This window comes from Mercenaria mercenaria, chromosome 5 (assembly GCF_021730395.1).
Source record: "Mercenaria mercenaria strain notata chromosome 5, MADL_Memer_1, whole genome shotgun sequence".
NCBI lineage: Eukaryota > Metazoa > Mollusca > Bivalvia > Venerida > Veneridae > Mercenaria > Mercenaria mercenaria.
Genome location: NC_069365.1, coordinates 19,739,039 through 19,757,182, shown reverse-complemented (window position 1 = coordinate 19,757,182; position 18,144 = coordinate 19,739,039). Strand labels below are relative to the sequence as shown.

The following is an 18,144-nucleotide window of genomic DNA, read 5'->3' as shown; positions in this document are numbered from 1 at the left end:
TGCAAATTTATGTGGATTCACGGGCGTACAGGCGTATAAGTAGCTACGCGCCTGAAACTGTATGCTCAGCCTCCGGCTTTACTCAAATAATGCCCTCCATCCTGCACTAAAGCTGGGATGGGGGCACATTTTCTATCAAACACCTGATTAGCAAATTTAAGATATATCATAGTCAATTTTATCTTTGTAGGCATAGTTTAAACTCTAAACAAAACAAGAGCTGTCAGTGGACAGCGCGGTCGACTATTCTCAGTGCTTGATAGTATAATATAAGCTATGAGTAAAACTATAACATTACAATAAGCATATTCTAAGTCGAAAAGGGGCCATAATTCAGTCAAAATGCTTGATAGAGTTGCCTTCTCCTTTTTACAGACTGGGGTCATGATGGTTAACAAGTATGAAAAATATGAAAGCAATATCTCAATGGACTTTGAAAATATTTGGGGTGGTACGCAAACTTTAACATTTGTGTGACGCTCACGCTAACGCCGACGTCGGGGCGAGTAGGATAGCTCCCCTATTCTTCGAAAAGTCGAGCTAAAAACATAATCGCTAGTTTTTCTCCTGTGCAAACAATGTCCAATTTACCATATATCATTCATCAAAGCCAAGTCAGACATATGTTCAGTTGTCATTGTGGCTCTTAGATATGCCTTGATTTGACGCCTTGTTAGAATTTTACCGCTATGTTTACTTTTTGCTCAATATTGAAATATGTCACACAAAGCAGTACATGATAAAATACGTTACACACACATGTATACACTACAGTAAAGTAACATTTGAAGGCAGACGACTATTATTGGCCGAGGGTATCCGCACGACAGTCATGCTGATAAGTAATAGTTATTGTTCGAGGAATAGGTCTGCATTGTGTTTATAGACCTGTGAGGGAATTGTGAACCGAGCGAGCGTAGCGAGCGAGTTTTTCAAATCACCTCACTGGTCTATAAACACTATGCAGACCTATTCCGAGAATGATAACTGACTTACCTACATGCTTCTTTGTTTACATAGTCTAGATTGGTTTCGGATTTGAAGAACGTTTGTAACATGTATGTATGATTAAAAACAAATACTTAGAAGAAGGAACAAGACAATATTTGCTACAATTTATCGGATACTATTAATACAAAAACTTGCTATGCACCTGTAAATACATTTGTCAGTAACTAGGGCATGACATTTTGTTTTGCATGAAAAATCCGTGCACATTTGGGAAATATTCGGACGATTATAGTCTCTTTCTGAGATCATCAATGTGGGTCTACTCAATTAGTCAGAATTTGACGCGAATGGTATTTTATAAGATTTTATGCCCCCAAGATGGACATAAAAATCGTACTGTCCGTCCGTGCGTGTGTGCGTCTGGTAAATTTTTGTCCGGGATGTAAGTCTTCAACTCATAAAGGGATTTTGAAATAACCTGGTATAAATGTTTACCATAATGAGACGACATGCCATGCACAAAACCCAGACCCCTAGCTCCAAGGTCAAGGTCACACTTAGAGGTAAAAGCTTAACATAATCATTAAACATATGGTCAGTTTCGTGTCCAGTCCATTACTCTGCCATCCATGAAGGGATTTTGAACAAACTGGCAAAAATGTTTATCATAATGAGACGATTTGTCATGCTCAAGATACAGATTCCTATCTCCCAAGGTCAAGGTCACACTTATAAGTCAAAGGTAAACGGTATGTTTCGTGTCCGGAGACGACGTGTCATGAGCAAGACCCAGAACCCTAGCCCCAAGGTCCAAGTCACAATTATAGGTCAAAGGTTAACATGGTTTGTTTCTTGTCCGGTTCATAACTCTGCCATTGATGAAGGGTTTTGAAATTACATGGCATAAATGTTTTATATAATGAGATGAGGTGTCATGCGCGGGAACCAGACCCCTAACTCCAAGGTCAAGGTCACACTTAGAAGTCAAAGGTGTTTATTGTCTGGTCCATAACTCTGCCATTTATTAAGGGATTTAAAATTAAATTGACACAAATTTTAACCATATTGAGGAGATATGTCACGTTTATGACTGAGACCCCTTAGGGCAAGGTCAAGGTCACAAAATGAAATGTAATTTTTTTGCGCATACAACTATGGCATTCTTGGGCCTACTTCGGGAGCATTTGTCATCAATAGTGACAGCTTTTGTTTTTCATAATTATTATAAGAAACTTTAAGTTTATTTAGTTCTTTAATTTGCTACCTAAATAAACATTGCCGTATAAAAAGGTATGGATATAGATTTATCATAACATTATCACAAGAAATGCTATCATAATATACCGTGATCAGGCACACGCCAAGAAGACACAACGAAATGCGCTAAAAAACTGCGTGCACACCACGCGAAGATATTAAAACCTTCTGTCTTCTTGACAATGAAAGTAATGGTTATAACTAATTTATAATTAATAGGCTTGTTGCCTCTGTTTTAATTTACATGGCAACAATTTGAATAAATATTATATAGTTTAAAGTCGTTCTGGTCCTCCACATCTGATTCACGTGAAGAAGTTGTCAGATACTTGTGGATGTAAATACAAGTATAGAATCCAGGCAACTGACAGTTTTACACGAATGAAGACTGCCAGGTCGACAAAACTTTGTACAGTGCAAAATATCATATGATATTTAAAGGCATAAAGTGTCAACTGTTGATATAAATTAACGACATTCAGCAAAAACCAGAACATTTTCAGAAAACAAGAAATGTACTTTGACCAGTTTCCCACCAATTACCACTACCTAAAACAGCCTTTAAATATGTTTAAACTGTCAATCTTATTTCAGACACGTTTGGAATGTATCACGATCATTTAACTAGGCTATTTTCTAAACTTATGTTCCATGTAAATTGTACAGAAAATCGTCACAATTTAAAACAGCAGATTAATGATTAACCTGTATCTTTTTTTGCAATTATATAATTGTCATTATGTTTCTTTGTAAAATAAAATGTCTTGTTTCATGAAGCATTCTCCTCCGAGACGGACGAGTTTGCCCGTATTAACTTTCAGACAAATATCAAGACCTATTTAGAATTTAATGTTACAACTTTACAGTAAAGTCATGTTTAGATAAATTTTCAAGATATGTAACACTGGTTGGAAATTTCTCACTTAAAACGTACTTATTTTGAAACAAGTGATACTGTATTTACGGAGTAGGTCACGCGTTCAGCTTAAGTGACAGACACGGAATTCTCATGATTCTACTGCGTTGTTTCGGTTGCTTACGCATAACTTTAAATTTAATCTCTGAAAACTGCGTAAGCGTGTCGACAATTTGGCTTATTGGCCAGTTTTTCAACTATTAAGTAATGACTTAAGCTCTGACTTAAGCCGTGTCGGATATATTTACAACGATTAAGTCAGCACGTGAATAACGGGACTCGACAAAAGTTAAACCTTCGATTGGATTTTTCTACTTTGAGCGGTGTCAGCAATGGCTTATCTTTCTATTGTTATTTTAAACCTGGGGCATAGGTGGTTTAAGAAAAGATGGAGGCGGAATATTTAGACATGGATTTAAATTTCCAGTAAGTTAAAGCAGAAATGTTTAGGAGGGAGGGAATGATACGGGACTGAGCAAACCCTTTCGTTATGTACGACGATTTGGACTTTTGGAAAAGTTCGTCTCAGTAAAGCTAGTATTACAGATGTTTTGCTTTATAAAAAAAAGACTTAAACCAACAGCGACTCCGACGCTGGGGCGAGTGCAAAAGCTCATTTTTTATTCGAAAAGTCGAGCTAAAATGTAAAAGATTCAACTCTTCAGTTTTAACTTTACTAAATTCGCTACGTTTGTACACTTTTCAAAATATACGTGCAAGCATAAATATATAAGTGCATGTATTTAATAATAAGTACATGTAACGTACAAATATGTAGTTGTACATATATATATATATATGGATACGCACGTCTGTGTATATACGTCTCCTTTCAATGACGTGTGGAGTTTGAAATTCATGCGTTTGCAAGTGCAATTTGGGTACCTATACTATAGATTCAAATTTACAAATGCATTCCTAATTACAAATGCATATTGCACGTGTTATGTACATGAAAGGTGGAACATTTAGGAATAATGAAAACAATATGGCAATGAGCAAACATAGGAATGCTTGTAGTCTTACCTTGAAATAAATTCACCTTTTTTCCCAGCATTTTTTTTTTTCATTCATTATACGGGCGCTAGTGCTTCTGTGTTTTAATGTGTCTTTGTATTTTTCTATGACTTCTACGAGAATTTCTTTTTCGAAAGTAGTAAATCACCAAAGTAAAACGTTTTATATATGAAAAAATAAGCGAAACGGTCCGATGACTGTACCTACATGTTCATAGTGTGTGAACAAGGCTTAACTAATACATCGCAAATATACCCGACGAATATTAGTAAAAATCCGTTAGAAAACAAGGTTGAGCGATGGCTTAACTAATACTGGTTTGAGCCTTTCTTGGTGCTAGAGTTGAAAAACCGGCCATTAGTGCTTAGAGCATTGGACTGTCATCCGAGCAACTCGGGTTCTATTCCCGCTACAGGCACTCCGAGATTTTTCGTGTAAACAGTAGAGGTAGGACAGGTCTGGAAATTGTTATAGACCTCTTAAGTGGTCTGTAAGGTGTTTATAGACCTCATCGGAGCAAAGAAGCCGGTATGTAATTTTCTTTATCAGCACGACCAATTTCGTTCTTCGCACGACGGTCGTGCCGATTATATTCCTTATTCGCATGATGATTGTTCTGGGACTTGGATCAACTCAGTGACTAAACGAGAGATGCGCCTTTACTCTTTTATTTCTCTAGATATAGCGATTCTCTGCAAATACAAACATACAAACAATATTCATACAACGCTCACCAATTATACATATACTCATATAAACAACTGATGTACTTTTGAACATACTTCACATCAACAAAGCTTGCACTATCCAATCATTCAGAAAATTAAATTTAACGTCTATATATTCATTTTATGCTATTTAACAAATTCGATATCATAACTTCGAGTTCAATAATTACGCTTTGAATAAATAATTGACTAAACAGTATTTAGTTACCGAATTTGGTCTCTTTCTCATCAAGTCTCATCAGAATAATTTATGTCCACAGTTAACGTTCAGTTCAGTTAACGTTTCAAAGTCTGGGCGGAAGTATAAACAACTATGACGTTGACGTCAATGAACGCCGCAAATTATCACGTGGCTGAAGACGCCAAACAGACGTCAAATAAATAGCGTCAGATACAACAAATATTAGAAACTACATTTATGTTTCTAACAGTCCCCACTATGAAATTACATACATTTCATAACAAATAAACTTTTCAAAACATTACACTTCCATGCTTTATCAATAACCAATAATTCTTAAGTTGATGACATATTTCACGTAATTAATTAATCTATGCAAGGTGCACGAAATCTAACCAAAAAACAATTATCTACGCTTCATAAAGACAATTCCTAAGTAGCGCATTTATAACAATTTGTACAACAAAACTTGTCTCTTACTTGTTTGTTATAATTATTATTTAGCTTCGAAAAAAGTTAGGATCAAATTTACATTGAAGCCTCAAGAAGACACAGTTTAGTAACTGGCCTGATTAATTGACCTGATTTAGTTCTGATCACACAGCTTCTAACTAGGCCATCTCTACCAAGATTCACGTCAACCACTCGGGCTAGTGGCCACTGTCCTCTGGGAACGTTGTCAACGGCAACAAGAACTACATCATCTTTCTTCAGGTTTACAGTTTTACGTTGCCATTTCTGACGTTTCTGAAGTAGTGGTAAGTATTCTCTCAACCATCGTTTCCAAAATACATCTGCGAGATACTGCACTTGTCTCCACCACCGTTTTGCGTATATATCTTGCTTCTTAAATATACCAACAGGTAAGCACTGGTTTGATTTCAATAGCAGTAGCATACTCGGCGTTAATGCTGGTGGGTCTCTGGGATCACTGCTAACGGGTGTCAAAGGTCTGTCATTTAGTATTTTCTCTGTTTCAGCCATTAATGTAAGCAGCTGCTCGTCGTTTAGTAGTTGTTCTCGGACGAGAGATTTCAATATAACTCTAGCAGAACGAATTAAACGTTCCCATGCTCCTCCCATATGGCTTGCGTTCGGAGGGTTGAAATGCCATTCAATGTCGTTCTGAGCAAAAAATCCACTGAGTTTGGACTGGTTCCATAGCTGCAATGATTTTCGTAGTTCAGTTTCACCTCCAACAAGATTGGTTCCATTATCACTGAAGACTTTCCGTGGGCGTCCACGTCGACTTTGAAAGCGTTGAAAGGCAGATATGAAGGAATCAGTAGATAGACTGTGAGCAATTTCAAAATGTACCGCACGCGACGTTAGGCACGTGAAAATACAACCATAACGCTTTTCTCGTGCACGAGCTGTCTTCACAATAAATGGTCCGAAATAATCGATTCCAATATGGGAAAATGGTGGCATATCCGGTGTTGTCTGCTCGTCAAGCAAGGGCGCCATCTGTTGGGTCATTAACGGTGTATGTTGTCGTCTGCATGGGATGCAACATCTCAAAATACTCTTCACTGCGCTAGGTCCGTGTAGAATCCAATATTTCTCACGTGACATAGAAAGTACATGCTCTTTTCCAACATGACCATTATGTTCGTGGATATGTTTTATTATTAGTTTTGTTACATGGTGTTTGCTAGGTAGTACGACTGGATATTTGCTTGGATAGTCGCATTGTAAGCGTCCTTGTACTCTGATCAGGTCATGGTGTATAATCGGGTTCAAAGATGCTAAACAACTGTCTTTTCTTACAGAATTCCCATTTTGTAGATATATTCTCTCATCGGTAAACGACGTACGTTGAACCAACGCTAATATGGTATGTTCCGCCATGTTGAGTTCATTGGTGCTCAAGTCACCTTCACTCAGTCCCAAGGTGTGGTTTAAGTGTTTACGTCTGCAGTATACCTTATATCTTAGTAACCAAGCAACGGCCCTTCTCAGCTTCGTCCAACTGGAGTATCTATCTATTATACTTTGAATGGATTCAACTGCACTAGTTGTGTTGACGACAACCTCTTTTTTCAGCTCAGTGTCGTCGTCTAATTCAGGTTTAGTTAGGTGGCTTGGCCAATGGCTTTCATCTTTTTGAAGGAATTCAGGTCCATGCATCCAAAATTTCATTGTCTTAAAATCACTGGCGTGCATTCCTCTAGAAGCGACGTCTGCTGGATTGGAAGCCGTATCTACGTGTCTCCATTGGTCTCGTGACGTCACATCATGAATTTCACTTACCCTATTTCCAACAAAGGTTTTGAATCTCCGGGTTTCGTTTTTAATATATCCAAGGACAATCATAGAATCTGTCCAGAATGTCACACTGTCAATGTTTATTTCTAATTTGTCTGCTACTAGCGTATAAAGCCGGGAAGCGACAACTGCTCCTGAAAGTTCAAGTCTTGGAATATATGTCTGTTTTATTGGCGCTAGTCGTGATTTTCCAGCAACCAGAGAGCATGAAATCAGGTTCTTTTCATCTTTTAATCTCAAGTACACGCATGCGCCGTAACCAAGTTGAGAACCGTCGCAGAATACATGTAGCTGGGCATTCTTTAAGGTTCCAAAGTCCTGTGGTTTAAAACATCTTCTCACAAAGACAGATTCTAAATATGGAAGAGTATCTAACCATTGTTTCCACTCGTACGTATCTTTTTCAGGGATAGGATCGTCCCATGAAAGCTTCTGTCTACATAGGTTTTGTACTATAGCCTTTGCACGTAGAGTTACTGGTGCTACCAGTCCAAGGGGATCAAATATGGAACTGACGATGGAAAAGATGCCGCGTCTTGTTATTGGTTTTTCACTTAATTGCACTTTAAATTTGAGTTCATCTTTTTCTACATTCCACTGAACACCGAGGGCACGATCTACTGGCAAACTGTCACTCTTGCTAAGATTCATTATAGATCGCGCTCGTTCTGACTCTGGGATAGATTCAACGACATCTCTCTTATTGCTAAGCCATTTCGTCAGACGAAATCCTCCTCTCCTTAACAATGACTGTAAGTCTGCGGCTAACTCGACTGCTTTCTCATCAGAAAAAACTGATTTTAAGCAGTCGTCAACGTAAAAGTTCCTTTTAACGGTGTTGACTACCTCTGGTTTATACATATGCGCGTTATCCGACGCTGTTCGTATTAATGCATATGCTGTGCAACTTGGGGATGAGGTCGCGCCAAATAGGTGTACCAGCATCTTATAGCATCTAGGTTGTTGAGTCATGTCCCCTTCAGGCCACCATAGAAACCGTAGGGCATCACAATCTAAATCTTCGACACGGACCTGATGAAACATAGCCTCGATGTCGGCTGCTATAGCAACGGGCTCTTGACGAAATCTGATTAAAACGCCAACCAAGCTGTTCATAAAGTCGGGTCCTTGTAGAAGTTGACTATTTAGGGAAATTCCTTTGTATTTGGCGGCACAGTCAAATACAACTCTCACTTTTCCGGGCTTATTAGGATTCGTCACAGGATGATGGGATAAGTACCACACGCGGTTACTATCAGATTCAATGTGTGTTACTTCCTGTGCATGTCCTTTCTGGATATAGTCAGTTACTGATGCTGTGATACATTTTATGCAGCTCTTGATCTCGTGCTAACTTCCTCTTCAAATGTTCGAGTCGCGCATGCGCAAGAGTCAAGTTGTTAGGCATTACTGCTTTCTCGTCACGCCATGGTAATTTCAGTTTGTAATGTCCATTTTCATATCTCAACGAAGAGTTCATAGTGTTTAAAGCTTTCTTGTCTTCTAGAGACATTGAATTTCTTTCTACTTTCACTTTGTCATCAAAGTCCGTAGTCCACATTTTCTCAAGTTGTTGTTGTAACAATACATCAGCTGACTGCTGAAAATTTACATTAGCTGATTTCTGTGTTGTAGTGTCTGTAACAGGTCCACGCACTGCCCAGCCTAGTTGAGTTTTAATGGCGTAGGGTTGATCATGGCGGCCTGAACGCACTTCTAAGGGTATATGTGCCTGTGGTGCATCTGTTCCAATAAGAAGCATCACAGAGCTAGAGTCGATTTCAGGGGTTTCTATCTTAGATAAATATGGTAGATCTCGGATGTCAGCGTTTTTCGCAGCAGACCTAGTTGATACTGGAAGAGATTTCACTGACCAAACTTTTCTCAACGTAACGTCGTTACCACCTGACGCCGGTTGCACGTGCAGCTCAACTTCCTGTCCTTCGACGATAATACCGGAAGAGCTTGCTGTAGACATCTTGAACGTCACAGGTTTAGAGGGTAGGTTCAGCGTTTTCAACAAGCGTTCATCACATAATGTTTGGTCAGCTCCCTCGTCAAGCAGAGCATAAGTCTTGCAGTACGTCCCACTTTTACCTCTAACAAGTACAGGTATTATACCTAAACAGTTCTTCACATAAGATCCGCTTTTAGTTGCGCAATTTACGACGGATTGTTGATCTGTGTGATCAGATTTACTATCTACCCAACTATGTAAAGAAAGTGGTGTCTAGATTTACATTCTGTTACATTGCACCCAGTAGGTTTTCTACAAACGTTAGAAAAATGTTTGCCCTTTAAACAATTGAAACAAAGTCTGTTCTTTTTTACAAACTGTTCCCTGTCATTTAAATTCATGGCTGTAAATTTCGTACATGAAGCTAAATCTTTACAACTACCTGAACAACAATAGCACTTACGTGACGGCTTATACATAGGATTGTTTACTGCACTATTCGTAGCAAAACTGACAGCATTATTTCTACGAGGTGCAGGACTTGGCTTTGACTTAAAGGTTCGATCTTCACAATCTTACCATGACTCTTCTCATTTGCAAGGTCAAGGCCATATAGGGAAGTGGCGATTCGAGCCTTTTCTTCTACAAATTTCACTAGATCTGAAAAGCCCGGTTCCCTACCAGACTCAGTAATTGAGTGTGCAATATCTACCCATTTACCGCGGACAAGCATAGGCAAACGTCTAACAATGCGACGTAAGTTGTCTGTGTTATCTATGTCTGACTTAAATCCTAACTGAGACAAAGTAATTTCACATTTTCTCATCTCAAGTGCTAAATCTGAAAGACCATTAGTGTCAGACGCCTTTAAGGAATGACCATTAACAATTTTATCTACATAAGTTCTAGCAATGTTATGTGGCCTACCGTACCGTGAGTACAAAATGTCTCTTGCTCGTTTATAACCTTCACTTGGACTCAGTAATACACAGTCTTCTATTGCACTCTTTGCCTCTCCGTCGCAGTATTGTATCAAGTAACTAAGTCGTAACCTGTCGTCACGAACTTTACAGTCAATGTTTGTTTCAAAGTTACTCACAAATTTGCAGTATTCCAATGTTGAACCGCTGAATCTCAGGAGCTCCGGCTTTGGTAAGTTGAATCCTTCTTGTAACGTATTTGCCAGCAACTGAAAAGCTGATTCTATGCTAGTGTCTGTATTTCTCAAAACGTTAGTGTCTGTATTTCTCAAAACGCTCGTGACTACATTCTCAGATGGATGCGCGTTCTGATTCATTGATCCATTCTTACGTTGCTCCGTTACCAAATGAGTGTTGTTAGGTGTATTTATAATTACACAGTCGTCGTGTGCACTTCTTATGTTCTTATCCGACTGTTCATGACCGGAAGTGAAATCATTTACTGTCGTCTGCTTCACATATGACGAATCTTGCACGTGCTCACCAGTTTCTTCCTCCAATGCCTCGTGCCAGACCGATTCTTCAATACGCGCTTGCTCTAATTCACACCGATATTCAAGTTCTTGCTGTTTAATTTCTATTTCTCTGCGCGCCAGTTCAAGCTCGTGTTTTTTTTCTAAGAGAATTTAACTTTTGCTCAGCAATCAAACGTTTAGCTTTGGAACTCGCAAGTTTCGTTTTACACGTTGATGACGCATTGCTACAAATTTCGTCATTTTCATTATACTGGTTCGATGACTTCCATTGTTCATATCTTTCCTGAAACTCTGTGAAATTATTATGATAACACTCATAGGATTGTTCTAGATTTTCACAATCGGCGGGTTCGTCACATAAGTCTAGGCACTCTAAATGTATGTTCTTGAAAGCGTTGAATTTGTCGCACAGTTTCACATACAAGTTTTCAACAAGATCATCATTATCATGAGAAATCATGTATTGCTCCAACTCCTTATACAGTTTCGTCAGTTGTGCACATTGTGCTGACCTTGACCGCTTAAGTCCTTGAAAGGTTTTGTTTTCAGAGTCTGTCATCTTGTATCCAATGGTATCGTCACTGTTTCTTCAGTGGATCTACATCAACCGCTGGATTCGAGCATTCGATTATTCGACGATTCGAGAATTGTTCTGGGACTTGGATCAACTCAGTGACTAAACGAGATGCGCCTTTACTCTTTTATTTCTCTAGATATAGCGATTCTCTGCAAATACAAACATACAAACAATATTCATACAACGCTCACCAATTATACATATACTCATATAAACAACTGATGTACTTTTGAACATACTTCACATCAACAAAGCTTGCACTATCCAATCATTCAGAAAATTAAATTTAACGTCTATATATTCATTTTATGCTATTTAACAAATTCGATATCATAACTTCGAGTTCAATAATTACGCTTTGAATAAATAATTGACTAAACAGTATTTAGTTACCGAATTTGGTCTCTTTCTCATCAAGTCTTATCAGAATAATTTATGTCCACAGTTAACGTTCAGTTCAGTTAACGTTTCAAAGTCTGGGCGGAAGTATAAACAACTATGACGTTGACGTCAATGAACGCCGCAAATTATCACGTGGCTGAAGACGCCAAACAGACGTCAAATAAATAGCGTCAGATACAACAAATATTAGAAACTACATTTATGTTTCTAACAATGATCATGCCTGGAAAGTCATGCCAATTATTTTTGTTGTCCATACGACTAAACATGCTGTATACATATATGTAAAATTTAGTTAAGCTTCTCTAAAGTTTTTCCCTGCTTAACAAATCCCCATAGTGCAATAGTATCATTTTTTTTGACAATTTCTAGCATGCACCTTTTGGTTAGTTAACAACCCTTGACAACGCGCGATTATGATGCCTACAATTATTATGTTGAATAACCTATATCTGATTTCTTGAAATAAAACATATTGTAACAGAAGGTTTTATAATGAGCTAATTAAGGTATGCAGATATTAGATTTTTCGAATTCTGTGCATTCATTTGATTTACTTCTTCTGCAGTTGTTGAATTTATAATTAATCAGTTTAACTAATAAAATATGGTGTTGTTTTAATATCTAATTAAAGTATATTGATTTAATATCTTAAACAATGAACATGATTTTTTATGCTAATATTCTTTTAACTAGGATAATACTTCACGCCAAAAACAGAAACGCTATCAAAACACCCGTCGTGGGCATAAGGATATAGTACTATTTTATTGACCTGTCAAAACATATTTCTAGCTTTCATGTTAATCTTACTAAGGCGTGAACAGAATATAATGAAAGCCTAAAACATATTTTGACAGGTCAATAAAATAGCACAATACTAATACTAATTAGTAATACTAATACTAATGTAAATACTAATACTTTAATACTAATCGGCACGATTGTCGTGTGAATAAGAAAAATAATCGGCACGACTGTCCTGCCGATAGACACTTCCGCTATCATGCCGATATACACTTCCGCTATGATCTTTGGACAGTAAATCGGACAACAAAGTCTGCGTTTGTGCTACTGTAATTTTATTCGGTCCATTTGCGAACAGCTGATTTACCATTTCATCCCTTACCCCTTCTGTTTTTTATTTCAAATTAGGGTGATTTGGGAAGAACAAAGAATTAAAACGACAAAATTCCATTACGCAAGTAGTAGAGACAGACAGGTAGTCAAAATAATTCGACGTTCAGATTGTTTTTTTTTCTCGCATTAGTCGGAATGTCAATCACAATCAAAACCTGTGAAAACAACTTTAATTGAACTCAATCTTTCCCATAGTAATGTTGTCAACAATTTCTATGGACTCGGGTGGTCAAAATAATTCAACGTTAGATTGTGGGGATATTGCCCATATGAAAAAAAAGTATCTCAATATTTCCTAGGATCGCGTCAAGTTAGTTGGATTATGGACTTGAGCTGATTAAGTCAAATGCTGTTTTCACAGGTAATTATCACTTATTCACTGTGCTACACCATGAGATACGGTTACTATATAATATATAGGTGGTACTTTAGGTGTCAAAGTGGTACATAAAAGACCTGGTACATAAAGTGACTGGTACATAAAGGGTCATACTGGATTGGTCGAGACGGCTAAGACACTTTCCTACACATTCAGATGAAGGCCCCGGCCTGGCTACTCCCACTGCGGTGTATCCTTGATCGATAATTTAGGGATGTTGCTTTTTCCAACTGTTAGTAAAATGGAATAAATAAATAGAGGAAAGACAGACCTTTAAGGTGAAACAAAAAAATTGCGAAAATCGATATGATTTGAAATGTTGTGTCCATTACAAAATTAGGCAGTCAGACTTTTGTCTGCATAAATTTCGAGTCTGCCCTATGATGGTTTTGGTGGGTCTCGCAGTCTGCCTGTTGCTTACTATATATATATATATATATATATATATATATATATATATATATATAATAACAATTTGATTTTTTACATATTCCAACCAAAACTCTTCCTAGATCTACCAGTGCATTTAAATTCAATTTTAAAACACAAGAAAATATGTTTTAAGATAAAAAAAAATCCGTTAGGGTCAGGTTCAATATTAGAGGTTGTCCGACATGTATTTTCTGTGTTTGGCCTTAGTAGACTTTAGTATGAGTTAATACTTAGTTACTTATTAATTTAAGCATGTATTTACCTAAATTTCAATTACCTGTTTAAATACGATTATAAATCTGAATCTGCCTGGTCTGACATGCTTGCATCTAGTACTTTACATGTACACTGATTTAAATCACTACAAGTCAAAACTATTCTGACAAAAAGCGCATGTCTTCTGCTTCCTGAAATACAACAGGATGTCCTAGGAAAATGACGCAGAGTTGCGTTTCCTCGAGTACATATATTCAAGTAAAAGGTCTAAGTACCACTTAAGGTATTAAGCCCCTAATAATAATGTTTAAAAAATGGCATTTGCTTGGTATATTCCTACAGTTGACCGTGCTTCGCACTTATATGCAAATTTTTAAAAACTTTTACCATGCCGTTTTTTTATAAATTTTGTTTAATTTATGGTATTTCCTACAGCTCAAGTAGAGACAAATTTCAAAGCGGTGGCCTTTATCAAAAACGTTTTCAGAGAATTTTTTATTCCATTATTTTTTATGAAAGAAACCTCAAACTATTGGTAAACAATCATAAAACTTAAAATAAAAACTGTTAATATCATTTTTTCTAGGGTGCCTAGAGTAAATGGATTTAATCAGACAGAATTCCAACTCCAAAATTGAAAAATTATGGTCGAATCCTGCGGGTCTGTTTTGAATTTTGCTCACTTCATTCAAAAATAACCTTGGGACAGAAGTAAAACCTACCTACATTTCTTTCACAATATGTAATGTAAAGAATAAAGGCAAAATAGAGAAATTTTACCGCATGTAACTCAGTATTTTTAAAGATGTCTAACTCTACCTCTTCTGTTTTAGAGGTAAATTCACTTTTAACGGCAAGAAATCGCATATCAAATGATTTTTTTTTCCATTTTTGTACAATAAATCAATAACAAGTCTTGAAAGAAGTAAAAACTTACTAGAAAAAAAGGAAAACAAGGGGAAAAAATTTGGTCCCAGTAGGGCTTGAACCTACGCTCCCCTGAAAATTGCTGTCAAAGTAGGTTTATGGTAGGAATTGAATACTCTTCAAAAAGGAGGTACTCTATTATGGACCTAATACCTTAAGCCAGAAAATCTTGATGACAAAATGGGTGTCCCGACAATATATATTTGATCTAAAAGCAGTATCTTTACCCTGAAAAAAGTCGTGTTATAGTTTCTACATGTTGCATTATTCTGTCAAATATTTGTACCGTGTTGAAAATCATTCAAAGGGATAGAGTGACAAAGCATTTATGATTGACAGACGGAAGAATGCATGGACAGAGATGGATGATATTCAACCATTTCTAAATCAAATAGGAGCCATACGGTAATTTGGTAAGTTTTATGAAATTAAGTTATATAACAAAAAATATATAATTATTATTTAGTGATTTGTCGCTGAATAAATCATTGTTTGGAGTTCAGATGCGAAGGAATTATATCACGAGGGCGCAGCCCGAGTGATATAATAATACGCAACTGAACGACAAACAATGATTTTATTCAAGAGCAAATCACTAAATGAGATATATTATTTTGATTCTAACACGTTACCAAGGACTTTAAAGTACATCCTTGACGGCATTCATTAAATATTTGCCAGTTTTCAATCGGTTTCTTTTCCAGCACGCCGCTATGCCGTTTGACGCTATGACGTAATAATTTGTGACGTCAGAACAGTGAATTGTTGAATAATAGTTCACTGTTTTCAGCCTTCTTTGTTTAATAGGAAAATGAATCGGATCGTGTTAGAATTTATTACAATTCATTACAAAATAAAATTTTATTATTGCGATGGTAACATCTTGCATGTAAAATTTCAACAAAAAGTTATAAATGAAATTGGAGTCGTGATTTAAAGTAATTTCAACCAACAGTTATATAACTTTGTTATAAATGGATATATGATGAGAAGGACGCTTTGTGTGAAGTTTTAGTCCAATACCTGTTACCGAGATATAGCTTTATATAGCAAGTTGCTCGCAAAACATTCATGACCAGATTTTTTAAGCTGAAAAGGACCGTTACTATAAAAGTCAAACTAAATTTATCTTATTTGGTTATTGAACATATAGCAGGTTTCATTATAAAAAAAACCTTGTGAGAAGTTTCAGTTAATATGATACATGCTGGGCAAAATTACAAATTCAACACGAGTAATTGCAAAGCAATGTAGTCTTCATTGTTCATATCATTGTTACCTGTATATCTACTTCTGGTTCGCTAATTTTGATAAAATTATGACTTCCGGTATTTTAAAATCAGCTTTTTACTTTAAATTCACAATTTTTACCTTAGTAACCTGACCTCGATCGTTGGAGAACTGTTTAGTTTATATGATGAAATTAGGAATTATACCGTTATAACCCTAGAATTCCTAGTAATCAATCGGATTCTTTCATGTTTACAATCAAGGTAAAGCTGGCCTGAACATTAATATGGTCTCATCGAAACCAAATGTTCGCCAATTTTCTTGATGTTTTCAACGTTCTAAATTGCCGTCTTTATTTTTTTAGGAAGTGGTTAGTGCGCATGTGTGATCAAAGTAAAACGGTGATAACGTGTGATATTTGATGTTAAAAGGGGTGCGCAACCGAGATGTTCCGTTTTGACAAAATCGCGCTTTGAAACGGAGTTCGCAAGTGTTTATGCGCAACAGTATTCTGTAACCGAATTAATGAGGATAGGGCAGACTTTCTATGGTAATCTTTCAATAAAATGTTCGATTTGATATTTTACCAGTAGGTCATGACAAAAGGTGAATATACACCGACGTAAATATTACGCACTGTTATCTCCTAATGTTCTCAAAAAGTATAACAGGCTGTTTGGTTGTTGTTTATCATATCGCGAATTAACAACACAAACAGCCCGCCAGCTTAGCTCATGACAAAAGGAAAAGCATAGTGGATCCTCGGGCATGGCGTATGTTCTACTTGACTATTTGTTGAAAGGCATTGTGGTTGAAATCATTCGTCCTTTACCGCAAATTTAAATGTGGCTGTTACTTGCGGGGAACAGGTTTGCACTGGTACAGAATCCATGGACATTTGTTAGGTTAACTTCCCGCCGTTACATAACTGAAATACTGTTAAAAAAACTGTTAAATCTACATAGATTATCATCGCGTTTAGAGAAAGATTTTGTACGTTGTTGTGTCCTTTGGAAATATAATGACCGCCTTGAACGGCATTCTGATACCGCATCATTTACGCTGCAGTGAAACAGCATTCATTATATCGTACCATTTTTAATTAAGTACAAAGAACCTTTCATGATTTAATTAACAACTACGGCCTGCGGAAACCTCCAAAGTACGAAGACGGTAAGTTGATTTACATGAAAACAGTATTTGATTTTTCAATGCAAAATAGGGTTACAAATATCAAACGTGCGAAGATCATTGTCAACTTTTCATATTTTAAAGGGGGCATCTTTGCAAGAAGATAAAGGTCGCTTACTTCGAATCATTTACCCTTTCCAACATTTGTGTTCAACTTCTTCAAGAGCCTTTTTTGTTATATGTTGTAATACAAGACAAGACAGCTCGATTACCTGGTGCTAATCGCATTTTAATATCTGTGAAATGATCGTGGGTCATAGTTTGATTTACATTAATAATTTTGCCTACTGTGAGCGTCTAGGAAATTTAAGGCTACGTAAGTTATAAATAAGTGTAAATTATCGACAGAGAGAGTTACATTGTGTACACGCCTTCTAATCTATATTCCCCGTCCTCGAGACCATATGAATAAGACTCGGCGATATATGACCATTTTGTGTCGATTCGCCGTAAAACCCAACTCACTCACTTATGAATAAGAATCCTTGCTGAAAGTTTCTCATTCCGTGCTGCCCCTTGGTGCCGGAAGGCCCTTCGAAATATTCTTTACACGGGCTTATTACTATATGCTAAAACATAAAAATAAAAGAATTTTACAAGATGAATACATATTACGAAAGGAATATCAACTGATTCATCAAAAGACAAATAATTGCTTCTTGTTTATATCTTATTCGGATACCTAATAGCTAACTGACAAAACATATTAATAGTAATGAAAATAACACACACACAATGCAATGTTTTGCGTACGAAAATAAAGAATAGCAAGAAATAAAGGTAAAGTTTTGCCAATTTGTCAGTTGGTTATCTATTTGATTAGAGTTAAATCATGGTGAAAATAATTACGTAGAAATACAAAGGTAGTATAAAACGAGCTTTAGTTGAGTTAATTAATATCTGTTGATTGAAATTCTGA

General features: G+C 36.6%; 1 protein-coding gene across 1 annotated transcript; it reads right to left on the bottom strand.

The window, feature by feature from the left end:
- Positions 1 to 5,578: 5,578 nt before the first annotated feature.
- LOC123558129 (uncharacterized) lies at positions 5,579 to 8,434 on the bottom strand. The gene has a single exon (XM_045350006.2). It carries the CDS (start codon positions 8,432 to 8,434, stop codon positions 5,579 to 5,581), a length of 2,856 nt encoding a protein of 951 aa, XP_045205941.2.
- Positions 8,435 to 18,144: the final 9,710 nt, after the last annotated feature.

What these genes read in the sequence shown, in the direction of transcription:
- LOC123558129 (XM_045350006.2), bottom strand. Translation starts at nt 8,434, where the DNA reads ATGAACAGCTTGGTTGGCGTTTTAATCAGATTTCGTCAAGAGCCCGTT.